Source organism: Caloenas nicobarica, chromosome 16, assembly GCF_036013445.1.
Source record: "Caloenas nicobarica isolate bCalNic1 chromosome 16, bCalNic1.hap1, whole genome shotgun sequence".
In the NCBI taxonomy this organism is placed as follows: domain Eukaryota; kingdom Metazoa; phylum Chordata; class Aves; order Columbiformes; family Columbidae; genus Caloenas; species Caloenas nicobarica.
The window spans coordinates 12,997,760-13,020,230 of record NC_088260.1 but is presented as its reverse complement, the minus strand read 5'-3'; the positions used below and the strand labels follow the sequence as shown (position 1 = coordinate 13,020,230).

At 51.0% G+C, this 22,471-nt stretch overlaps 1 protein-coding gene across 3 annotated transcripts; it reads right to left on the bottom strand.

Annotated features, from left to right (window-relative positions):
- Positions 1-237: 237 nt before the first annotated feature.
- On the bottom strand, positions 238-21,741 carry EWSR1 (EWS RNA binding protein 1). 3 transcript variants are annotated; one of them, XM_065646268.1, is made up of 17 exons: positions 21,674-21,741; positions 18,631-18,667; positions 18,329-18,380; positions 16,241-16,364; positions 10,942-11,128; positions 9,523-9,690; positions 8,591-8,805; positions 7,961-8,141; positions 5,109-5,146; positions 4,541-4,573; positions 3,697-3,815; positions 3,046-3,175; positions 2,527-2,649; positions 2,258-2,435; positions 1,793-1,890; positions 858-1,134; positions 238-614 (listed from the first exon to the last, which is right to left on the bottom strand). In XM_065646268.1, exons 1-17 carry the CDS (start codon positions 21,684-21,686, stop codon positions 575-577), a joined length of 2,013 nt encoding a protein of 670 aa, XP_065502340.1. In that variant the 5' UTR covers positions 21,687-21,741; the 3' UTR covers positions 238-574. The 3 variants fall into 3 exon arrangements, with proteins under 3 accessions (XP_065502340.1, XP_065502341.1, XP_065502342.1); XM_065646269.1 differs by having other exon boundaries at positions 5,109-5,143; positions 21,674-21,740; XM_065646270.1 differs by lacking the exons at positions 238-614; positions 858-1,134; positions 1,793-1,890; ... (3 more) ...; positions 3,697-3,815; positions 4,541-4,573 and having other exon boundaries at positions 5,113-6,387.
- Positions 21,742-22,471: the final 730 nt, after the last annotated feature.

The following is a 22,471-nucleotide window of genomic DNA, read 5'->3' as shown; positions in this document are numbered from 1 at the left end:
CCCCGGCAGCCCCCACAGCCCGGGTGGGGTTCGACACGGGGAGGTCACACACCCCGCAGTTGGAGCTGCCCCCTCCCGCAGGATCGGGCCCTTCCCACAGCTCCCACTGGGGAAACTGAGGCACGGAGTGAGGGGGGTGACACGGGACGGGGTTCCCGTGTCAGGGACGCTCTCAAGAGAGGCCAGCAGTGGTGCGGTTATAAACAGCGGGAATTTTTATTTTAAAAAAATCATCACAACCGTTAACAGCGTTACAGTTCATCGCCGCCTCCCGGGGGGGTGCGCACAGCATGCTCACGAGGGGGTCGCGCGGGTTTAGTTTTCATTAAACAACCGGTTTTAAAAGGGGGGGGGCGGGGGGGTTAAAAAAAAAAGAAAAAAAAGAAAAAAACTCGGCACGCTACCGTTGAACTTGGTTTTAATGTTTCTCCACAAACGGTGAAAAATACTAAAGTACAGACAAGGAATAATCATAATGTTGTGGCCAACATTATAAATACGGAATTATAAATTTAAAACATTTTTCTGGTTTAAAAAATAAATCTGGTAGTAAATGCAGCTCTGCGGGTCCGTCTCAGTAGGGCCGGTCTCTGCGCTCCTGGCGGTGCTCGCCCCTGCGGGGGGACAGGGCGGGTGAGTTGCGGCGTCCCACCTGTGGAGGGGTCCCCACCTGCTTCCCCCCGCCGCCCCAACCCAACCTGGGTGACAGGGGAAGGAGTGGGGCCCCAGTGCCATCTTGTCACCCTGCCCCGAGGTGCCCCAATGCGACCCTGTCCCCATGTCTTGCGCATCAGGGTTTGCCCCCTCCCCTGAGGACCGCAGCCCCCCACCCGCTCTCCGTGCCCCCCCGGCCGTACTTGTCCATCTTCCCTGGTCCTCCACGCCGTCCACCTCGGCCTCCACCGCCCATCTGCTCCATCAGGGGTCCGGGGGGCCCCCCAGGGCCACCACCTCCTCCTCCTCGCCGGCCGCCTCCTCCGTAGCCACCTCGATCCATTCCCCGGCCGCCTCGGAATCCACCTCTGTCACCACCGCGGCCACCTCTGAACATGCCCCCGGGTCCCCCGCGGTCCATGAGGCCACCTCCTCGCCCGCCGCGCATCCCCCCAGGGCCGCCTCTGCCACGGTCCCCGCCTGGGAGAGAGAAAACCCTCAGCACGCCCCGAGGGCTGAGCCACCCGCTCCACCCCTGCCCAAAAAACAGAACATCCATAGATCACAGAATCATTTTGGTTGGAAAAGCCCCTCAACATGATCGAGTCCAGCCATTCCCCCAGCCCTGGCACTGCCCCATGCCCCTGAGAACCTCATCTCCGTCTGTCCAACCCCTCCAGGGACGGTGACTCCACCACTGCCCTGGGCAGCCTGTTCCAATGCCCAACGGCCCTTTGGGGAAGAAATTGTTCCCCAGATCCAACCTCAACCTCCCCTGGCACAACTTGAGGCCAAGCTGTTGGGAACCCCAAGAGCAACCAATGCTGCAGGGGAGCGCAGCTCACCCAGCGTCTCCTCCAGAGGCTCGTTAAGAAGATGCTAGTGAGGTGACACAGGTGCTTTAGGGAAGCCAAGTGCTGCAGAGAGCCCCAAGGAAGAGCCTGGGTGGCTCACAAGCGCTAGAACACACAGGGGGACAGCGGGCAGAGCTGTCCCAGGCTCCAGGTCACAGCCCAAGGATGGGTGAAGACCCAGTAGCTTTGACCCCGGAGGAGCCGCTCCCAGGAGCCCCAGCCCGGGGAGGCGGGCGTCTGCAGAGCCGGAGGCAGCGGGCGTGCAGGGCGCTGGGAAGACGTACCTGGAGGGGGGAATGGGGGCGGGAGAAACCCTTCTGGTTTGGGAGCCTTGCACTGGTTACACTCTGTTCTCCAGGAGAAGTTCTGGTTTCCGCAGCCCCTGGGTAAAAACACTGGTTAGCAACGACGGGGGAGGTGTTCCTGGCTGGATAACGCTCTGAAGTGCTGCTTGGCCGTCGGGCGGGAGCGCGGTGTCCCAGCGCAGAGAGGGAAAAGCTGCTCAGCAGGACCTGGAGCGAGTCCACCAGCCCCTCAGGGGTGACGCCAGCCCTGAACTTCCTGGGAAGGCCCAGCACGTTATTTTGGGAAAGGCCCACTTATCCCAGGCAGCATCTCAGACTACAAGCCCCTCCTTGGTGCTCTGAGACAAGGGATGGCTGTTGTCACCAGGCAGGAGTGACCACAGTGGTGCCAGGCCAAGGTGGAGCTGCGGTGATGTTGGGAGCAGGGGCAGCAGGGACACTTACGGGTTGGGGCACTGCCAGTCGCCAGCGCGGTGCTGGACGCTCCCGCCGGAGGGGTTTCCCCGGGATCCCCGCGGTCCTCGCGAGGAGAAGCCTCCCCGCTCTCCACCTCTGCCTCCCATCCGGCCCATGGGGCCGCTGGGGCCACCGGGCCCCCCTGGGCCACCGGGCCCCCCAGGACCTGTAAGGAAGGCTTTGTGAATCCCTGGAGGCACCGGCCACGGCGGGAGGATGGGGCGCAGCGGCTGTGCCTTTCGGAGGGCTGACGTTACCTCCGCGGAGTGGGGGGGGCATTCCCCGTGGCTCCCGGGGGGGCATCCCGCCCCGCATGCTGTTCATCGGGCCCTTCTTGCGTGCCAGGCTGACCTTGAGCTTGTTCCCCTGGAAATCCTTCCCTAGGAGGAGTAAACGGCAAGAGCATCACTTTGTGCTGTGAGTTCCCACTGCTCACCAGACCCCGGTGCCACACGAGTGCACTGAGATGTTAATCACACCGAAAATTCTACCAAAAGGGTAAATCCCACCCGTGGGACTGAGACAAACTCCCGCTGCAGGAGGTGACACGGGACAGAAGCCTGGGCAGCTAAGGACAACCACAACCAAGCACCACGCTTATCTGTTCTAGTTAAAACCAGGAACTTCTTAGGCAAAAGCTCAACCTAGAGCCAGCCTGAAATGACAATGATCCTCCACGCACTAAGGACAGAAACACTCACTTTGGTTGGACAAAAATTTAGTTCTGAAATCAAGAACAAAGTGATTCGAGCTCAAAACACACCCCATGTACTTACCATCAAACCATTCGACGGCTGTTTTGGCGGTAGACGGGTCATCGTAAGATACCATGGCGTCACCTTTCGGTTTGCCAGTCTCTTTGTTGATGTAGAGGTTTATCATCGGCTGCCCAGTCCTCTTGTTCATCTAGCGGGACAACGAAGTGTCATCTCAAGTCACATCTCCCCAAAAGCCAAGCAGGAGTTTAGTTGCCTCTCTTCTGCTTTTGAGACAACGGAGTCTCATTTTGGCGACCCCATGACAGAAGAAAGGGCCCCTCTGGCTTTACCACAGGTGGCAGCTGCTGCCCAGACACCCCGAAACACGCAGGAACGGGCCCAGAATGGCGCTGCTGGATCCCAGTGGCCGCTGCCATGTGCACGAACGCAGCTGCAGCCTCCCCACGTCCTCCTCTGCACTCCCACCACCCCGACCCTCCGCACACATCCCACCATGGCTGCAAGCACTTTCACAAGCCTAATCACACTTCTGAGGCACAAACTCTGCAAAGGTGCTTTGGGAACGCTTGAGCTACAGCTCAGCACCCGGCTGTGTGCATCCAACCACCCAGAGACCCACCAGCTCCTGGAGATGATGGGCTGAAGGAAGACGAGGAAGGTGTGGGCAGGAGGAGGTGGGCAACTCCTCTCCCCCGCATTCCCTCTCACCTTGACAACACCGCACTGCTTGAAGAAATCTGCCAGATCCTCCAGGGTCACATTGTCATTGAGTCCCTGCACATACACGGAACTGTTGTCCGAGTCCTCGTCTGGGTCCATAGGTGGGCCTAGGAGATAATTCAGGGTGTCACCACAGGGCGAGGAAAGGCAGTGATACAACATCACGCACGACATTTCATCATGTCACCCCCTCGGCCAGCTGCAGCTTCACTCTCAATGACTGTATTTACGAAGTGAGATGAAAACTCAGGCGATGAGCTCGTCCGCACAGGCGGGGCCGCGCTGCGCCCTGCTGCCGAGCCGGCCTGCCTCCCGCAGACAGACAGACACCCGCCCAGCATGGAGAATTGCGTGTTTAAACCACTTGGTTGTAATGGGAGACACCGTCCTTGGGGCTCCCCGACCCCCCTTTTCCGCAGCACCATGCGATACTGCGAGGCTGATGTGGAACTTCCAGCCACCCCTGCAGGACGGGACGGGAAGAGCCGCGTGGTGAGAGGCACAAGAACAGGCTACCGGACCAGTGCATACAAACTCTGGGCTAATTCTGCCTGAAAAGAGCTTTGTGCTGACCCACACAGCCACAGAGCTCCCCAAAACTCCCCCAACTCCTGCAGAGAAGGGCGAGCGTCTCACAAACACGTGTGGTTTTCCACCAGTTCGGCTGTTCTAACGAACCGGGAATCAAGATATAAATAAAATGGCCAGAAAGCGACTGCAAATGGTGGAGGAGCCTCATACTCTTGCAGACGGGCACGGGGCTCCAGGAACGGGCACGGAGCTCTCGGTTTCATGAGCCTGGGAGAGAATCTGAGCAGATCTTGGTAATTACCTAAATCAAGGTCTGGTCCTTCCTCCATGTGTCCTGCCAGTCGGGAAAGAATCATAAGAAGGTGTGTTAGTGCAGGCCCTGCGGGCTGAAGAACCGACACACACAAAACTATCTACTTACAACCGCCGTTCGATGGCACTGGTTAAACTCAAATTGACCCGCATTGCCCAAACATCAGCAATGCACCTTTACTTGGTGATCGGTTTTGCTATTTTTAGCAGCTTTTCAAACCATTAACCACTATTACGCCTTTTTTTTTTTAATGTTTTACCAGGCCAATTGGTTTTACGTTCATTAATCAAAAGTTACTTTACGAAAAAAAATTATTATATCCAAACCATTTATTTTCCCCAAATTACAGAAGTGGTTGCTCAATTCTTCCACGTTACCCTGTGTCCTGTAACCGCGTACCCCTAGGCATCGCCGGCAGTACCCATTACAGTCTTGTTGCATATGTCATTTTAAGCACTTAAAACGAATACAAAATTACACTTTGTTCTAAAAACTGACTGCAATTTTTTTTTTTTTTTTTTTTTAACACTATCCATTGTAATGCTCAAAAACTTACCACCAGGCTTATTGAAGCCACCTCGCTCTCCAGCGCTGCTGGGGGGATAAACGAAGAAATGAAGGCCTTTCCCTTTACAAAGCCAGTACCGCTCGGAGCCGCTGCGGCTCACTGGGAAGAAGGGCACTGGCTAAAAACATCTCCAAACAATGCATCTGTCTCTCTCTCTCTCATCTCGGCACTATGCCTTTCTTCAGGGCAGCTTGCTCAAATTTCCTTTACATATACGCAACCTCGCTTGTCTGGTTTGAGACACCACTTTGTCGGTACCCTTGCATTAGTTGTATGGGTATTATCAGTGCAATACTTGGCAAAAAAAATGGGATTTGGTGGTTTTGAATTGGGTTTTTGCTTCAGAGGAATCATGGGGTCGGTCGCTGGTCAACTCCCTCCCCTCTGTGTGTACATAAAGATGCACCCTCAGCCTCTCGCAGCACCGGAGCGAAACGAGCCCGCAGGTCCCTGACATTAACAGTTCAAAAGGGAGGAGACAAACCATAACGCGATAACCTACAACACAGTTCAGATGACATTTCCGCTAAAAACCTCGGTTATAAAGCCATACATTCAGGTTGCTAATGAATTTAACAAGTCTCTGTGGAGGGAGAACTTACAGAATACAGCAGGGGCTCGAAGGCCGGGGGTGCAGCTTTGTGGACACAGAGCAGAACGGGAAGATTTCGGCATGTGCCGATGCAAACTGGCAGCCGCAGCTTTCCTCAGAAGCTTTGGCTGAAGCGTTCGGCTAAAAGTGCTTCCGAGCGCCAGTTAATTAGGAAAACGCCACCCGAAAAGGATTTTTGACGCTTCTCACTCTTTTTGGAGAGACAAGAAGCCGTTTGGAAGGAGACGAGCAGAGGAGGGAGCGCACCGCTAATTTTCTAGCAAGTATTGCACCTCTAATACTGGATAAAATAAAAGTCGTCAATACAAAGTTTCAAGCTGTTGCATGCAGCTTTGCCTCCTTTTCTTAAAGTACACACCATTTACGTAATGTCTCTCTTTTTAAACATATATGTTTACACTTTTTAACGTTACACAATTCTAAAGTAGTATACCTCCTCTGGTTTTATTACCAAACAACAAGTAGGCAGTTACCAAAGTTACAGAAGGATTCCATTTATACAATGAACACATTTGGTTAAAAATATTCTATGTATATTTTTCCTCTCCATATGGACACCGTGTCTAGTCCCACTTTTCATTATGCTGCCGGCTGAGTACTGAGTACGGGTACTTTTTAAGTACTGAAGTGTATACAAGGCTCTCACTTTGTAACCTGTAGCATATAAATGCGACAAAGCATGTTAAAAAGTTTCCATGTTTAACAGCCAATGAAAATATCAAATAATTGAGGCAATGAAAAAGGGCACGTTAATAACATCGAGCTCCTTACCTGCCGGAGACACTGAAATCCATCACCACAGCATGATAAGAAGGGCCGAGTTCCCCTACCCGCCCCTGGGGCTCCTTGGGATGTCCACCTTGGCTATGGACGGCAGCAAGTCTACGTCCATAAAGCAGGGGACCCTTTGTAAAGCTCTAGTCAGGTGGAAATGGCTACGTACGCAATTTAAGCTCGGATTAGGGGGGTGAAATCAGAGAGAGATGACAAATCTTTGGCATGAGAAGCTCCGGAGGGGCTAGAAATTTGAAGATGTGATGATAGACATTTCAAGTGTCTACATCTACTTTAAACCATTAGAGATAAATACATCATGGGTGAAATCTTTATGCAGAACCGTGGAACTCTCGTTCCACTCGAGCCAATTCAAGCCAGACGTGTTCCAACACAAGCCAGTCATTTTATTCTCTTTCCACACACCAGTAGTTGTATTTCTCCGATAAAGATTTCATGCCACTTCAATTCATTTCGCCAGAGCTATGCAGAATGGGACTATCGATTGCCAAACTCTGGTTGCCACCAGGTTGTCAAACACCTCGAGAAGTTGCCTACGGAGGGGCAGCTGCGATTCGGGCTGCCCTGCCAAGGAGGGGGGGTCGGCACTGTGCATCCCACACCACGCGTGCGCCTGGGGACACTCTGCATAGCTCTGAGCGACAGTGGGAAGGGATGGAACACACACAAAGCCACGGCTGCCTTCTTGTGAGGAACCTTTGGGGTGAGTCCTCCTTCCTCGTCACTACCGAAACAAACATCCCGGCCAGACACAGCGCTGAAGGTGCAGGTTTACCAAACCAGATTTTGCCATCAGTTAAAATGGCCAAACTGGTTTAGACGACCTGAAAGCTCCAAGGGGAGCAGTCCCGGGAGCCAAACCTCATCTCTTTTACCTTCTCGGGGTCTTTCTTCATGCTCCAACCAAGCTCTAAGTGTTCTGGCCACTCAGAGTCGTGGTTTGACAGCAGAAATCGGCCCTGGGCGTACACTTAGGGACGTAGCTCCGTGTGCTACTGCTAAGGTGGAGAGGCCAGCGGCAGAACACGGGGCTGAGCAGAGCCGCCGGCCTTGTACGTACCTGACCTGATAAAATCCGACTAGTGAGGCACAGTGAGTGACTCCTGGCTTGTGTGTGTTCGATCCAGAGTTACTGTTAAACCCCACAGAGGATTTCACCTCTGAGCGACCATGAAGGGAGCTGAAAGTTCCAGGGTTAGCAAATCCCCTAATTCCCCCCACCCAGGGCCCAACCCACTGCAGGATAAAAAAAAAATAGATCCTGCTCTTATTTCCCCTAGGATAATATTTCCATGGATTAGAAACAATGCTATTACAGAGATGTTCCCCATGGAAGTACCGTTGGGAATGTCAACCTTTCAGTCCCTTCTTTCCGTTTCAAATCCTATGGGTAAACCAGAATTAGGTAAAAGGAGAAAAGATTTGCTCTTACCCCATTCCACCGCGTCCTCCTCCCCGCCCACCTCTGCTCATGCCTCCGCGATCATATCCCCCTCTTCCCCTGCCCCGGTTATCAGGGCCGCTCATATTCCGGTTCTCTCCTGAGCCTGAAAAGCCTCCGGAATCCTGTCCGTACACGTTCATGCTGCTGGGATGGTCCTGACGGAATGAGCCTGAGGAAATTTGTAACAAAAATGTCAGGGAGCTGCAGACAAGAGTGGGTTGAAGCTGCCTGTCCCCTTTTTAAGCCCTTTGACCTGCCTTCAGCACCAGAATGTAATCACGACAATAATTTGTTACAGTGCTTACAGCAACAGTGTTAATTTAAGGATGTGCCGCTTTCCGACTCTTGTCCAAAACAGTATTTTGTGTTTGTGTTTTCCACCCACCTGTGCACCTCTGCAACACCGAGGGGGAGCATTGTGACTTGCCACCACACCAGGCGAGCCGATTTTCAGCGAGAAAAGGCAAAACCCAGCTATGGCGCGCTCTCCCTTCAACACAGCTACAAGCTTTAGACCCCAAATAACGCCAAACCTCCTTCAGAAACAGCCCGCCCTGCAAGGACGAGGGAGAACAACCCTTTTCCCCGGCGTGGCGCGGCTCTGCGGAGCACACTCACTCTGCTGGCCGTAACTGCTGCTCTGCTGGCTGTACTGGCTCGGAGCCTGGCTGTAGGATCCCGTCGGGGGCGGGTAACTGGTCGGCGGGGGCTGCTGCCCGTAGCTGCTTTGTTGGCCATAACTCGTCTGTTGTCCGTAGGTGCTCTGCTGCCCGTAGGTGCTCTGCTGGGAGTAAGTGCTCTGATCGTAACTGCTTGGCTGGCTGGAGGAATAGCTGGGAACAGAAAAGCGTTGAAAAGGTGGGAAGATGAGCCAATTCACCATCGTTGTGCATTAGGCTGCAGAAGCGGCTCACGCCAGAAGGTAATGCAATTATGAGCCATATGTGCTGTTGTAAACCGTTTTAAAAGGTGAAGTCATCCTATGGAGGCTAGTTCACTGGCAGGAGACAAAATAAATCTGGTAGATCGCTAAAAGCAAAATCCACGCAGCTGTTCGCAATTTATTCATACCTCTAGAAAGAGGCAGAAGTGGCAAAAATCAGCAGCAATGCAAGTAACAGTCTCCCATTCTGCCTCGGCACTGAAATATTGTCACCCGATGAATAATAGAATAGCCCCGCCTCGTGCACCTCAGGCTTTGGGCATTTCAAAACATACACTTTAGAAGTCAGCATCAGCATTTTAAAGACACTTGAGGGGAAGAGGTGAGCCTCTTGTCAAAGCCATGTGTAAGGAGGTAGTAAAAGGTCACTGTAACACACTCCGTATCTAGGAAATTTCTTAAAAAGATTTGTAATCATTACAGGTGCACGCACAGAGACGCTCAATGATAGCTTCTTCTTCCCTACCACAAGAAGTACACCAACAAGAACCACACGTCCCTCTTCCCAGGACACCAAATCTTCTTTTTCATTTAAAATCCTTTGAGAAAACCCTTTTTGCCCAAGCGAACCTGAGTTTGCAGGAGGCTGAGCCTGCGGGGACGTTACCTGGTCGGTGGGTAGGAGGGCGGCGCGGTGACGGGCTGCATGGGGTAGCTGGCAGGCACCTGGGGGTAGCTGTAGTTGCTCTGGCCGTAGCCCAGGCTGGGCTGGCTGTAGCCCGTCGTACTCGACTGCGGCTGGCTGGTCTCTGCTGGTTTGCTGCCATCCTGGGGTCTGCGGAGCGATACGGGACAAGAAGGAATCGTTGGAGCAAAGCCTCACCTCTGGGAGCAGCAAAAGGGCTCAGATTTCCCCAGGACAATGGCAATACCTGTTTCTTTGGGTAGCGCGACAAGCTGGCACCGTATCGGTGTCAGGCACTTTGGCAGCAGCTAATACAGGCTCATTAAACACTAAATATTTTAGCACTTGCTGACTGAGTACTAACACACTCCCCTGCCATCAGGAAAGGCCCAGGCAGCCCCCTGAACAGAGAGCAGAGGGTTCAGACTATGGCTTTAGAATTGAGACGAGGGTGTGAAACGTCCAAGAAAATGGTCAGGAGCTCCAGCTGGTTTTGCACAACGCTTGGAAATGATGAGCTCAAAAGCAGTCAGTTAAATGCACCATTGTTTGGTTTGGAATCCAGAGTGAGCAGATATTGCCCCATATACATTACCCGATGAAAGGGAAAGGACGTTGGGGGTTGGACTAGACGACCTTTAAAGGTCTCTTCCAGCCCAAACTGTTCTGTGACTCTACGTTTAGTATTAACTCTCAAGGTCTGAAAAGAAAGGGAACCCTTTGCACGTGTTCCCTTCTTTTTTATTTGTCCCATACTGTTTATAATCTCTTATAAATACTTAGTTTATCAGAGCGGAGTAAAAAGAGTTAAGCTACTTTTGTCGTACAAGCTGGGAAAAAATGATTTTACATGATGTCAGGATTCATACTTAAAGTGTAATGTGACAGACACAGAACTGTGCCAAGTGCCGCCTTTCCTCACTGGAGCGGTTGCTACAAACACCAGGTAAACAAATAAAGCAGTTTTTCTGACTACTAAACAAGTTTCCATTATGTATGCTAAATCTTTCATATCCTGAGCAAACAATTAAACTAAATATACCATTGCAGTGCCCAGACACAAAAGATTTAAAAAGGAAATTGCCTGCTCCGTGTACATCCACCCAAGAAGTCACAGTACGTAACGGTATCCTGCCCGACCCTTTGACTCAAGATTGGTCAGACTGGTCCATTTTCTGTTCTACATCGTGAGTCAAGAGCCCGTTTTTGCTGCTCGGTCGCTCTCCTCGTCTCTCAGTAACGGCGCTGACTCACTGCGCCAGAGCACAACCTTCCCACGCAGCTTCCCCCAGCCCCGCCACGCGCCGGGATCGCAAGACCAAAGCTCAAGCGCGACGGGCGGAAAAAAGGCGTTGAGCAAAACCAGTGGCTCCCAGTTGCGCTGAGAGGAGTCGAGGTTACCTTGCGGGAGCGGGAGCGGCCGGCTGCTGCCCGTAGGCCGGGTAGGCAGGCTGGGTGCCGTAAGCGGAGGGTGCGGCATAGGAAGCCTGGGTGGTGGTAACCGTGGCAGTGTTGGTGTCGTAGGCGGCGGTGCCGTAGCCCTGGACTGGCTGGCTGTATGCCGGGGGGGCGGTCGGGGCGGTGTAACCTACAACAGACCACATCAGATTCAGTTCGGCAAGCTTTCGGTGCTAACATTTCACATTATTGAGCTGCTGGAGATGGTTTATCAGCCCGCAGGTACGGCACCGGTTTTACCACTGCAAAAACATCGCGGATAACTCGAAAATGATGAATTAACCCTTCACCTTCCTTGGAGAAACCCCCTGTCCTGGGAAGCCTCAGCCTACAGCCCCAGCTCTACCCTCGCCATTTGAAAACCCTGCTCCGAGGAGCTTTCTGGAAACCAGCCTTCCATCAGCATCCAAAGTGGTTTGTTTATGGCTCCCGGAGCTCCCGGTTAGTGTAACAATGCAAACACGGGGCAAGCTGAGGCACGCAGCATCTTCTCAACGCAGGAAGGCTAAACAAAGCTCCTGTTAGCCCTACGGTAAAAGAAATCCAATTGATTTAAGAAGTCCGGTCCCATCCTTTCAGCTTTTTTGACAAATCAGAGCAGAAAACAGCAGCAGGCTGATGTGAGAAGTCTTTCTGAGCCATTTGTGAAGTCCTAGTTTAAATCAGTAATTCTGGAAACAAAACAAAAGCAACTTTACATTTGCTTTGACTTAAGAGAAAGGTCAAAAAAGACAAAGTAGCTCCTGATGTTTTATGTACCTTTACTTTTCTTAGAATTTCAGTTTGGTTTAGGTAAAACCCTTACAGCTCGCACATTTATTTCTAAACCATTTTACAAGAATATCCATGACCCTGAAACAGCTACATTTAAATGAGTCTTTCCAGCAGCTGCCGCTGTATAATTTAGTCGACTATGTGGCTCGTCATAAAGGCAAATCATAAACCCGGCATTAACATGGAAGCTTTTTTAGTTTGAGAACCTTGAGAGCAGGTTTTCAAATTATGAAACAGAGACTTATATAAAAAAAAAGATCAATTAAAAACTTTGTTAGCAGAAGGTGACCTACTAAAAATATAAAACATCAATTGCCAAAGAGCAGCCAACTGACCTCAGTCTTACTGATGTGATCTTAATTGCATCAATTAAGGTAACAGCTTCTCCATCGCTTCTTATTTTTAATAAACACAGGACACTTGTGACATACTCTTCCTTCTAACTATACAGCATTTTAGGCAAATTGTGCTGTAGCTTTTTATTTTGATTCCCTCATTTACAAAACAAATGTAGTTCCATCAGAACACAGCGTGTCCTCCTGAAGCACCACAGAACTTTCACATCTCGCTGACCCTGCGACAAAATCGGGACCTTTCCCAAAGCCTCTCTGAACTGGCGAGGAAAGAGGAAGAGGAGCGAGAGGAGGAAGTTTGCACAGCGCTTTAGTTTAAAAAATAAACTTCGGTTTTCTGTCCTGTGCGACGCTCTTGGACTTGCTGGTTAGTCTGAGGATCCTGATGAAGGGGACACTCGTGTCACCTGCCCCTGCCCGCTTGCACAAGCCTCAATCCTCCTGCCCTGGGTCTCCCCTCCTACCAAACGCCTCCGCGCCGCAGCTCTGCCAACCTGGAAAGATGAAAGCGAGAGAATAAGCTCGTCTCCCATCAGGAAATAATCGGCACAAATCACTAGTAAACCAGTTGTCACGGTCACTGTTTCTTTTTGGTAAGAAGTTCTCTGAAAAGCAAAGTCCTGTTCCGCGTGTTGCTCAGCAGGGTGAAGGGGATGACACCCAATGGGATAAAATGAGGATGATTTTTAGAGCGTCGGACAAATTTAGACAGTCCAAACCACTGAAATGTCAGCCACGAGAGCATTTCCACAGAGAGCACCGACACCAGAAGTGAAAGGGGTCCTTAAGTGGCCAAAGCCTGACCGCTCACTATAAAAAAACGGCTGTTTGCATAAGCACCGTCTGCAGTAAGTGCCGCTAAAACCACGGCCCTGCCCTCCCACATCGAGCAAGGGAGCAGGTTTGCTCACACCTGGCTCTGCACAGCCAATGGAACAAATGGGAGGAAAAAAAAATCTTGAATTTTAATGCATCGGCTGGAGATGGAGCATTTCCCTTGTGTAAGTGCGCGCGGCAGGAAGGGTTTGTACCAAAGAAAGGAAAGGCAGCGATTTAACATCCCACTGGCCTCAATTTTCATTTCAACAGCTTAGTTTAGGTACTCTGAAAATCCTCAAGAGCTGGATTGTTGTTCACATTACTTCTCTGTCCTCCCCCCACCAGTCAGTAAGAGAAATGGCAAATCTCCAGGACAGATACTGTAAGAAAAAGGTAACAGAAGAACTTCGATAACCTTTGATTTCTTCTCAAAGTATCCAAGCCTACAAGGAAAACCGTAATTCGAGTCTAGGAATTCTTCAGATGGAGGGGAACCTTGCAGGATTTGCTCCTCAGAGAAAACCAACCGAAAACACTGGATTCAAAGAGATTTATTCTGAAATAAGCAGGCTTCACATCAGCTAGCAGCAGTTTTTGAAGGCTCCTCTCTGACACAAGCAGAATTAAAAGCTACCCAGGGGGGTATGTGTGCCCAAAGAGACCTGAACCCAGTTTGGCACCGCAAGCTTCTACCAGTGAGGCAGGCAAGACAGCTATGGGTGTATTCAACTGCTAAATACATTAGAAACTTAAAACATACCTAACCCTGAATTTCACAGGGAGAAAAAAGAAAAGGAAGTCGGGGCCGGCTGTCTCTAATTTAGAGAGTAATTCCCATTTAGCGACTTGAAGGAGATTCATACTTGAACATCTGAAATGTTTTTGCCCCCAAACGACACTCTCAGAAATCCAATAACCCTGAGGGATGTGGGTCTTTATTTTACTCTTGAATTCATGCTTTTACACCACAGTGATTAAAGCACAAACGACCACAGATCCGATGCTGCCAATTAATCCCCTAATCCAGTTGGCGTCCGGGGGGCCACAGAGGAGCCCGCAGGTCCCCAAACCTCTTTTGGCCGTAAGAAAATCAACAGGAGGACCTCAAGATGCCTTTTCCTACAGCCCTGGGGAAGGAAGAAGCACAACCTGGGTGGTGACTGTCACCTCGGGTGGCCCAGCAGCTGGTATAAGGCTGGATGGCGGAGAGTTTGGGACAGAAAAGTCCCCGGGCAGGCGAAAATATCCCTTATCTGGGGCTCTGGGGCACGTGGAGGGATCCTCTCTGCCATTCCTGCAGCATAGCTGCACAGGATTTGAATTTCCCTGACCACAAGAGCATCTTACCCCCCCCAAAATAAGCTGTTAGGACAAAAAAAGGCACTTTGCTTTGAAGTAATTGCAGACATCCCTCTGCTACAAGGCACTGCCCAGGAAAAATAAATGGAGATTCAACTGCAAAAATTGGAGGTCTCTTAGGGCGTAAAGATGCCCCAGGCAACACCCCGGGCTTTATTTAGTGCAAAAGGCAGAGACGGGCTTTAAGCACCATCAGTCTCGTTTGCACAGCGCTGGCTCCTCACGGAGAGGCAGGTGTAGGGAGAATAAATCCAACCTGGCACTTTGCCTGGAGAACATCGCCCGTACCACCCTGCGCCGGCGTGGATTGAGGCAAATCCCACTCCAAGGTCTGACAGGATCCTTTGCTTGAGCGCTTCTCCAGTTTGCTTTTGCCTTTTTGATGAAAAGAAGCTTTTTGCCTTAAAAAAATAAAGCAGCTGTGTAGAAAAGGTGACTAATATTATTCTTTCTCCAACAAATATACTCTTAAGGAACAAGCAAAAACAGAGACAGCGCAGCTTCCTGTGGCATCTGTGGGAATGGAGTCTGTAGTAAGGACTAAAGGACTCAAACATTTCTAATAAAGGACTTTTGGAAGTCCACAAATCCTTTTTGTTGCAAATTTATGTCCATATACTTTTAAATGAAAGGAAAAAAACCTGTAGATAACCTGCAGCAACAGTGGCTAAAGGGTGCTGGCTCTCATTCTGCAGGACACGTGCTAACTGCCAGGCAGAAATACTTCTTACCTGTGTAAAATATTCAATATTTTAAGTGCTGTATAACTGGATAGACTATAGGTTAACATTTTCTCTCCTGGTGAAGCATTCCTCAATTTCTGTGGCCAGACACCCCACTGCCTGTCTGTCCTGGCATTCCCTGGCGTTGGGAAGTATTTAAGGAAGCCCCTGCTCTAATAAATGTTTATAATGTGTCTCAAAGCAAAGGACGAACCTGCAGAAAACGGCACCCAAGGCCTTACTTGGAGGAAAATTTACTTTCTTTTTCAAAGTCTCCTGAATATTCAGTCCAAATACACCAGAACTGAACAATATCTCAGTAGTTTCTTTCAGACATTAAGACACTTGCACATACAAAACTTCCATTCGAAGAGCACATGTTGGAATAATTGACAGCGTGTTAATGAACATGTGATGTATGTATCTGCACTGGGAATCCAAAGACACCATGGAACATGCACAGGTGGTGGTGTGGACGGCTGGACGTGTCTAACCGCGCTGTTCACCCTTTAGGAAACGGTCGGATAACGGGGTTAGATTCACCCGAAACGTCTCGGCACGGCTGTCATTAGTTTTATCCATAAATTACGCCACTCAGAATCTTTAGAGAGAAGTGGAGATGGCAAACAGCACCGCAGCCCAGCAAATTCTTACTGACATTGTGTGTGCTCTGATGCTGGATGTTTTTAGCGCTAAAACCAAGGGACACCTAAAGGGTTAACACCACAAGTTCAGACGGGATGAGATGGTGTTTTCCATGCAAGAGCGAGCAGGATAGTCAAACCTGTACTGGTCCCTTCTACTGTGGGAAGCACAAGACAAAAAGTAGAGGGTACAACTATCAGAACAGGCACATGTCACTTCCACCTGTTTGATTTTCAGGCAAACGAGGTGCTGAGGTTGTGAGAGCAACCCGAGCGCAGGCTCGCGGGGAGCGCGCCCGGCCTGGGCTTTGCTCTGCAGCCACACTTAGCTCCGCAGCGTGAACCAGCACCCAAAACACTCCCTGAAAAATTAAACAGGCATATTTATTTACTCCTCAGCCCACCCGCAGCTTCGCATCGCTTTAAACTGCCCTTCGCTCAAGGAAGGCTCTCGAAGAAGGAGCTGTTTCCACATCGGAGCTGCCCACAGTAATTCAGAGCTCCCCAAGGTTGACTTGAGCTTAACTCTCGCCCCAGGATAAGTCAGGTCTTGCAGGCACGGGGGTCTTACCGGTGGGAGGCTGCCCGTAGGACGTTGCGTACGCAGTCTGCCCGTACGTCGCGGTCGTCTGGGGCTGTGTGTAGCTGACGTCGGTGGGTTGTCCGTAGGTTCCGTAACTCTGTTGCCCATACGTCTGCTCCAAACATGACACAAATTTAATTTATGAATAGAAGTGACTCACAGGCGATGCAGAGAGACACACAGAGGCTGTTTTGGTGCTGTGCACAGATGGGGGGTCTATGTTACCTGATGTACTGAAAGCAATCAGAGTGAAGCCAAGGCTACTGTGAAAGTTTGGGCAATGCTGCAAATTTCAGTGCAGGCCTGTAATGACGTTACAAACTCCATTTTTCAATGCCAGGACCAGAGGGGCAGCCTCTTTCACAACACACCTCTGCTCTACGTAAAGCAAAACATAAAAGCAGCCAGCTCCTCATAATTACCTGAGCACCCATCAATGCTCACAGGTACCTCTCGAGGGCTCCATGAGGAGTGGGACTACTCAGAGGGCAAAGTAAAACAAGCCAGTTACTTCAACACAAAACTGCATTAGCACTCCCTAGAAGAAGCCTATTTAAGCTTGCCATTAAGTTATTTTGAAAATTCTTCATGTGCACCAGCCAACAGTTTGAAAAACAGGAGCTTATGCAGGTATCCGAGGATGGGATCAGCAGGACCACCCAAGGCTTTGCCATCACCAAACGGTCCCAGTGCCTCTGCGTTCAGCAGCTCACCTCTCAGCTCACACTGTCCCTGCAGCTCATTTTCCAGTCTGGACCACCCCTAAAGCACCATGTCTGCCCATTGTCTAGCTCAATCGTGAAGACAGCACCACAAAGCAACTCCTCAAACGCCAGGCAACAGCTTTGTGCCATCAGCAGCTCGGTTGAGGATAAAACTCTAGTTACAGCTCAAGATGCGATGTGAAGACAGTTTTAACATCGAGATTCTCAATGAACAGCCTGAATCTCCCTCCTTTAGTTTAAAACCATCACCCCTTGCCCTGTCGCAATAGGCCCTGCTGAAAACTCTGTCTCCATCCTTCTTTTAAGCACAGAAAGGCTGCACTAAGGTCTCCCCAGAGTTTCTCTTCTCCAGCTGAACAACCCAACTGTCTCAGTCTGTCCTCCCAGCAGAGCTGCTCCAGCCTCAGACCATTTTTGTGGCTCCTCTGGCCCCTCTCCAGCAGGTCCGTGCTACATCAGGAGGCAGAAAACGCTGCAAACCTCCCATGGCTATTTGCCCACAGCTGAGTTTCGTTGGTTCATTTAGTTGGTTTTAGTCTCACATTAGAGGCTGTTGTCACTGCCTCATGTTCTTACACGTGTCCTTCCATGTCACCTGCACCTCTGGTAGCCAAGCTGTTGCCACAACCAGAATTAGCCCATTAAAAGCTGCTCGGTAATGCTCCAACTCAACAATGTGATGGTTTTTATCTCCATAATACAGATACACTCCCAGGTGGCAGGATCTTCCCTTCAGAAACCTCTCTGGAGAGGCAGGGGAAAATAAACCTAGGCCACAAGTTTACCTGGGAAAACACAGTCGCTGTGTGTGTACAAATGTGGTTTTAGTAATTTGGATTCTACAGATTAAAAATAAACATGGTTTAACTACTCACTCAAAAATCAGCATCATTTTGCAGTCTAGCCAACTGAGAGTATTAATAGTTTTACCAACAATACCTCCGTGAAAATATCTATTTCTTCCTTCTTTGTCCAACCGCCGCGATTTCAAAAACGGCAATTTCTCCCCCTCTCTTTTTTTTAGGTTTTTCTCTCCTACATCACTGAGTAAAACACCCACTGACATGGTGGTGTCAAACATATACCCAGAATTAGGTTTTTATAATCCTCTCGACAACAACCACCTTAATCTCGGATATATCACCAAAGAAGGGGACTGTTGAGGCTCCTGGACATTTGGGTTGTTTTCATTTTAAACAAGCTGTTTGGGCTGGGTGGGAAGCTCCAAGACAACTTTTAATGACAGATTTTGATGTTGCCGCAGCGTTTTTCGTGGCTGGCAGAGCGCCGTTGAAGTTTACTGGAAGATTATGCGATTCAGCAGCAACTATAAAACCGTCCCGTGTTTTACCTGGGTGGTCTGTGCATATCCTTGAGCTGGCTGAGGTGCGTACGCGCTGTAGCTGTAAAAACGAATTTAAAGACATTTATAATGCATCCCTGTATTTCTGACTCGTGCAAAACATGTATCACAAGACAATTTGCACGTATCCAAACGTTTTCTGCTCAAATACTATGGCAATGCAAAATCTAAAAGCTAAAGGAAAACCATAGGATTTACAAACATACCCGAGTTAAGGCTAAACCCCAATTATTATATACTTATATTACATCTTTTTAAAACAGAGAGGATAAGACCGTAATTCTACTCACCCCTGCTGAGCTGCAGCTTGGCTATAGGTACTATAATCTACAAGAAAAGGAAAAAAAAGACACAAACGTTGACAAAGGCTTAACAAAATTAACAGTGTAAGAGCACAGCAGCTGGAATTTCCTCCTGCAGCTTGAAAGAACCGCTATAAACCACTGGAAATCCAGTTTCAAAAGAGTGGAAGGTAAATGCACTTTTTCAGTGTTTTGGAAGGAAACAAAAATCACTCTTCCCTCCATTGTTAGTGCTGTTTGCAGCAGCAACTTTGATCTCAAATGACCCTGCTTTAATTTAACTGCCACCTTGGATGACACCCAAGGGGGCTGGCAGGAGGGTGTTTTGTTTGGGAACAAAGGAAACACTGGGGCTGACACTGAAAAACCCACCCCCCTGCTTTCAAAGGGGCAGGTTGCGAGCTCTGTGGTGTGCAGAAACCACCACACTTCGCTCTATTTAAATTTCCAGGACGCAAACGAATGGCTGGAAAGTTTTAAGACAGTAATTCCCTCCCCAAAGCCCAAATCCACGCCAATATTCTGATTTAGAGGAGAACTGAAATCCTGAAAATCCAAGTAGAAAAGTCTGCGCTGGAGTGGTTTGCTGGCGGGGACGGAAAATGCATCCGCACGGCAATTCCGAGGCTATATTTAAGATGATTACAGCTCCTAAAAGTTCGTTTTCCCTCCAAGGTAACTCCAGTTTCCATTCAAACTTCCAGAGCAAACAATGAATTCGTGGCTTAGGCCAGACTTTCCCAGGTAGATTCCAGCTTTGCTGGGAGCAGAGATCAGGAACCTGCTGCTGGACGTTAGCGGAGCTTTTCGCAGGCAGAGCCACATAGTTGTGTGTGGGACGAGGTTTCAGTGTTTCTATCGCAATTGCACCTTTGGGCACCAGGAATCATTTTAAAAATACTCCTTTCATACACCAGAACCTCCTGCATCTTAAGGCTGCGGATTCACCCCTAATTAAACTGTACTCTGCTCCTCCCCAGCTTATGGCTTTTCCTCCTTTGCACTTCCCTGCGTTGATGCCAGAGCTCAGACCCTGGGGCACGTATTGACAGACAGGAAAGGAAATGTCGTGACTCCAGCAGAGATTTTTCACAGATATCAATTATTTCGAGCTTGCACCAGAGCGCAGGAATCGGTGTGAGGACACAAGGAAGACAACAGAAATACCGTGCATTATAATAAACTGCGGAACTGCCATCCAAGGGTTTCCCCGCTCCTGGGACACGCCACAAAAGCTGTTAAACTGCTCTGGCACCGCTCCTGCTTTCCCTACAGGTTGTCAGGCTTAATACTGAAAAATCTAGATTGTTAAATACAGGGTCGCTGCTCTTTTTTTCCAGTCTGCATGTGGCTCTATGCTCTGCTAAATCCTGAGTGGTAAAAACCATTAATGCCCATTCCCCCTCGTCCACCTTCCCCTGTGTCCTCCAGACACCCCCTCCTCTTTTCCAAACCCCCTCACCCTCCAGCCACCCAAACCTCCAGACTCACAGAATCATTTTGGTTGGAAAAGCCCCTCAAGATCAAGAGTCCAACCATTGCCCCAGCCCTGGCACTGTCCCATGTCCCTGAGAACCTCATCGCCACGTCTGTCCAACCCCTCCAGGGATGGTGACTCCACCACTGCCCTGGGCAGCCTGTTCCAATGCCCCACAGCCCTTGGGGGAAGAAATTGTTCCCCAGATCCAACCTCAACCTCCCCTGGCGCAACTTGAGGCCGTTTCCTCTGGTCCTGGCGCTTGTTCCTGGGGAGCAGAGCCCGACCCCCCCTGGCTCCAAGCTCCTTTCAGGCAGGTCAGAGATCAGGTGGTCTCCCCTCAGCTCCTGTTCTCCAGCTGAACCCCCCAGCTCCCTCAGCCGCTCATTTTCTGCACCCTGTTGAGTTACCACAGTCTACGCACACGGGCTTCAATTAAACACTCATCACACACCCCGTCTTCCAGCTCCTCCAGTCCGACCTCAACATGACACTTTCCCCTTTCTAGGATTGAAATCCAGGTGTTGAATGTGAAATTTGCCTCCAGTAATCCCTCTCTTTGACTTTGCTCGAATTTAGATTAATGCAAAACATTACGAAAAAAAAAATATTATGGTTCATTTAGCTAAAACCATCTCTGAGCCTTTATTTCCAGGGGGAAATTAATCTTCATCCTTCTGTTTCACAAGGCTCAAGAGCACAATAGCGCAGCCGAAAATAGCAGCTCCCACGGAAGAACATTTCCATGCATTAAGTGGAAAGACAGCTGTATTTTTAAACCCCATTTTGACAATTCCACGGGCACGTGTCTCTTTAGTAATGTTGTTTGGTTTTTTTTTTAACCTCTCCAAGGTGATTTTAGTCACATTCCCCCACACTCTGTGATGTCTCCCTGTGCGGTGAGGTCCAACCTTTGGCTGCCGGGCTTTAAAACTACTTTAAATCTGATCCTGGCGTGGTTGAGAACCCTCAATTTCCACCTATTCGCATCCAGCTGGAAACACGCTTTTGTGTGAGGGTCCTTCTGTGATGCTTCACCGGTTTTACTCACCAAAAAAAATTACATTTGCACCAGAAACCGTCCTGAACAACCACCAGAAAGGCAGAAGGCACAGTAAAAGCTTTTAGTAAGGACAGTGATCTCCTGAGAGAGCGGAACTCAACGAATCTACTGGGGCTGGAGCGCCAAGGACCCACTAATGTAAATAATCCTTTAATAAATACAAAGGAGGGACAATCTGGGCGCTGCGACCCCCGGGAGGCACCGGAGGGGCCCGGGACAGCGGCGCTGGGGACGCGCGGGCTGGGTAGGGGCCGGGAAACCCGCGGCCCAGGCGGGAAGAGCCGGAGCGCCCAGCGCGGGGGCCCCGGGGCCTCTCCCCGCCGTGACAGGCCCGCGGCCCGGCCCCCGCCCCGCGCCCCCCGGCCCCGCCGCCGGCCGCGGCCCCCGCCTCAGCCCGTCCTGGCGGCCGCCGCTTCGGCTCCAGCCGCTCCCGCCCAGACGGTCCCCGCGGAGGCCCCGGGCCGGCCCGCCCCCCCCCCGGCCCCGCTCACCCGTCGACGCCATTTTCTCGCCTTCCTCCTCCGCGCTCCCAACGTCCGGCCGCCGCCGCCGCCCCGCGCTGCGCATGCGCCGCCCGGCCCCGGCGGGACGGACCACGGCGGCGGCGGGGGGAGACCGCGGGCGGCCGCGCACCGGCGGTTCGCCTCGCCTCGCTCCGCCGCCCTCTCGGGGTCTCCGCTCTGCACAGACAACCGAGACCCACCCCGCGCCACAGCGGCCGCCGCTCGGGAGAGCAGTTCTCCCGCGGCTCTGGGAGCTCCTCCCCCGCCGGGCCGATAGATGGTACGCCCCACGGCCGTTAGGGACCGTCGCGCAAGAGCCGTTTGTGCCGGGAGGCGGAGCAGGGGGGCGCGGGGGGCGGGGCGACGGCGCCACCGTGTCGTGCGCGAGGTCGCCGCTGACGTCACATCTAGCAAGTGACATCACACTACAGCAAGTGACGTCATACTACAGCACACCTGCACACTCCTGCCCACGGGCACCCGGCCTCCCATGCCCCAGCGGGGGCAGCGGCATGTCCTGCAACACCTGCATGACATGAGCGGCTGTCCCTGGGGTGGCCTGGAGCGGGGGGGTGTCCCGTGGGTGCTGTGACACGGGTGGGTGGGTGTCCCGTGGGTGGCATTACACAGGTGGGGGCAGCCTGGGCCAGGCTCTGGCACCTTCACCAGGAACAAGTTTCTTCTCATCTTTAAGTGGAACCTCCTGTGTTCCAGTTTGCACCCATTGCCCCTTGTCCTGTCACTGGTTGTCACCCAGAAGAGCCTGGCTGCATCCTCCTGACACTC

Coding starts and splice junctions, on each gene's coding strand:
- EWSR1 (XM_065646268.1), bottom strand. Junction 18,381..18,630: donor CAAGCTGCAGCTCAGCAGGG/GTGAGTAGAATT, acceptor TCGTTTTTACAG/CTACAGCGCGTACGCACCTC. Junction 11,129..16,240: donor CTACGGGCAGCCTCCCACCG/GTAAGACCCCCG, acceptor GGTCTGTTGTAG/GTTACACCGCCCCGACCGCC.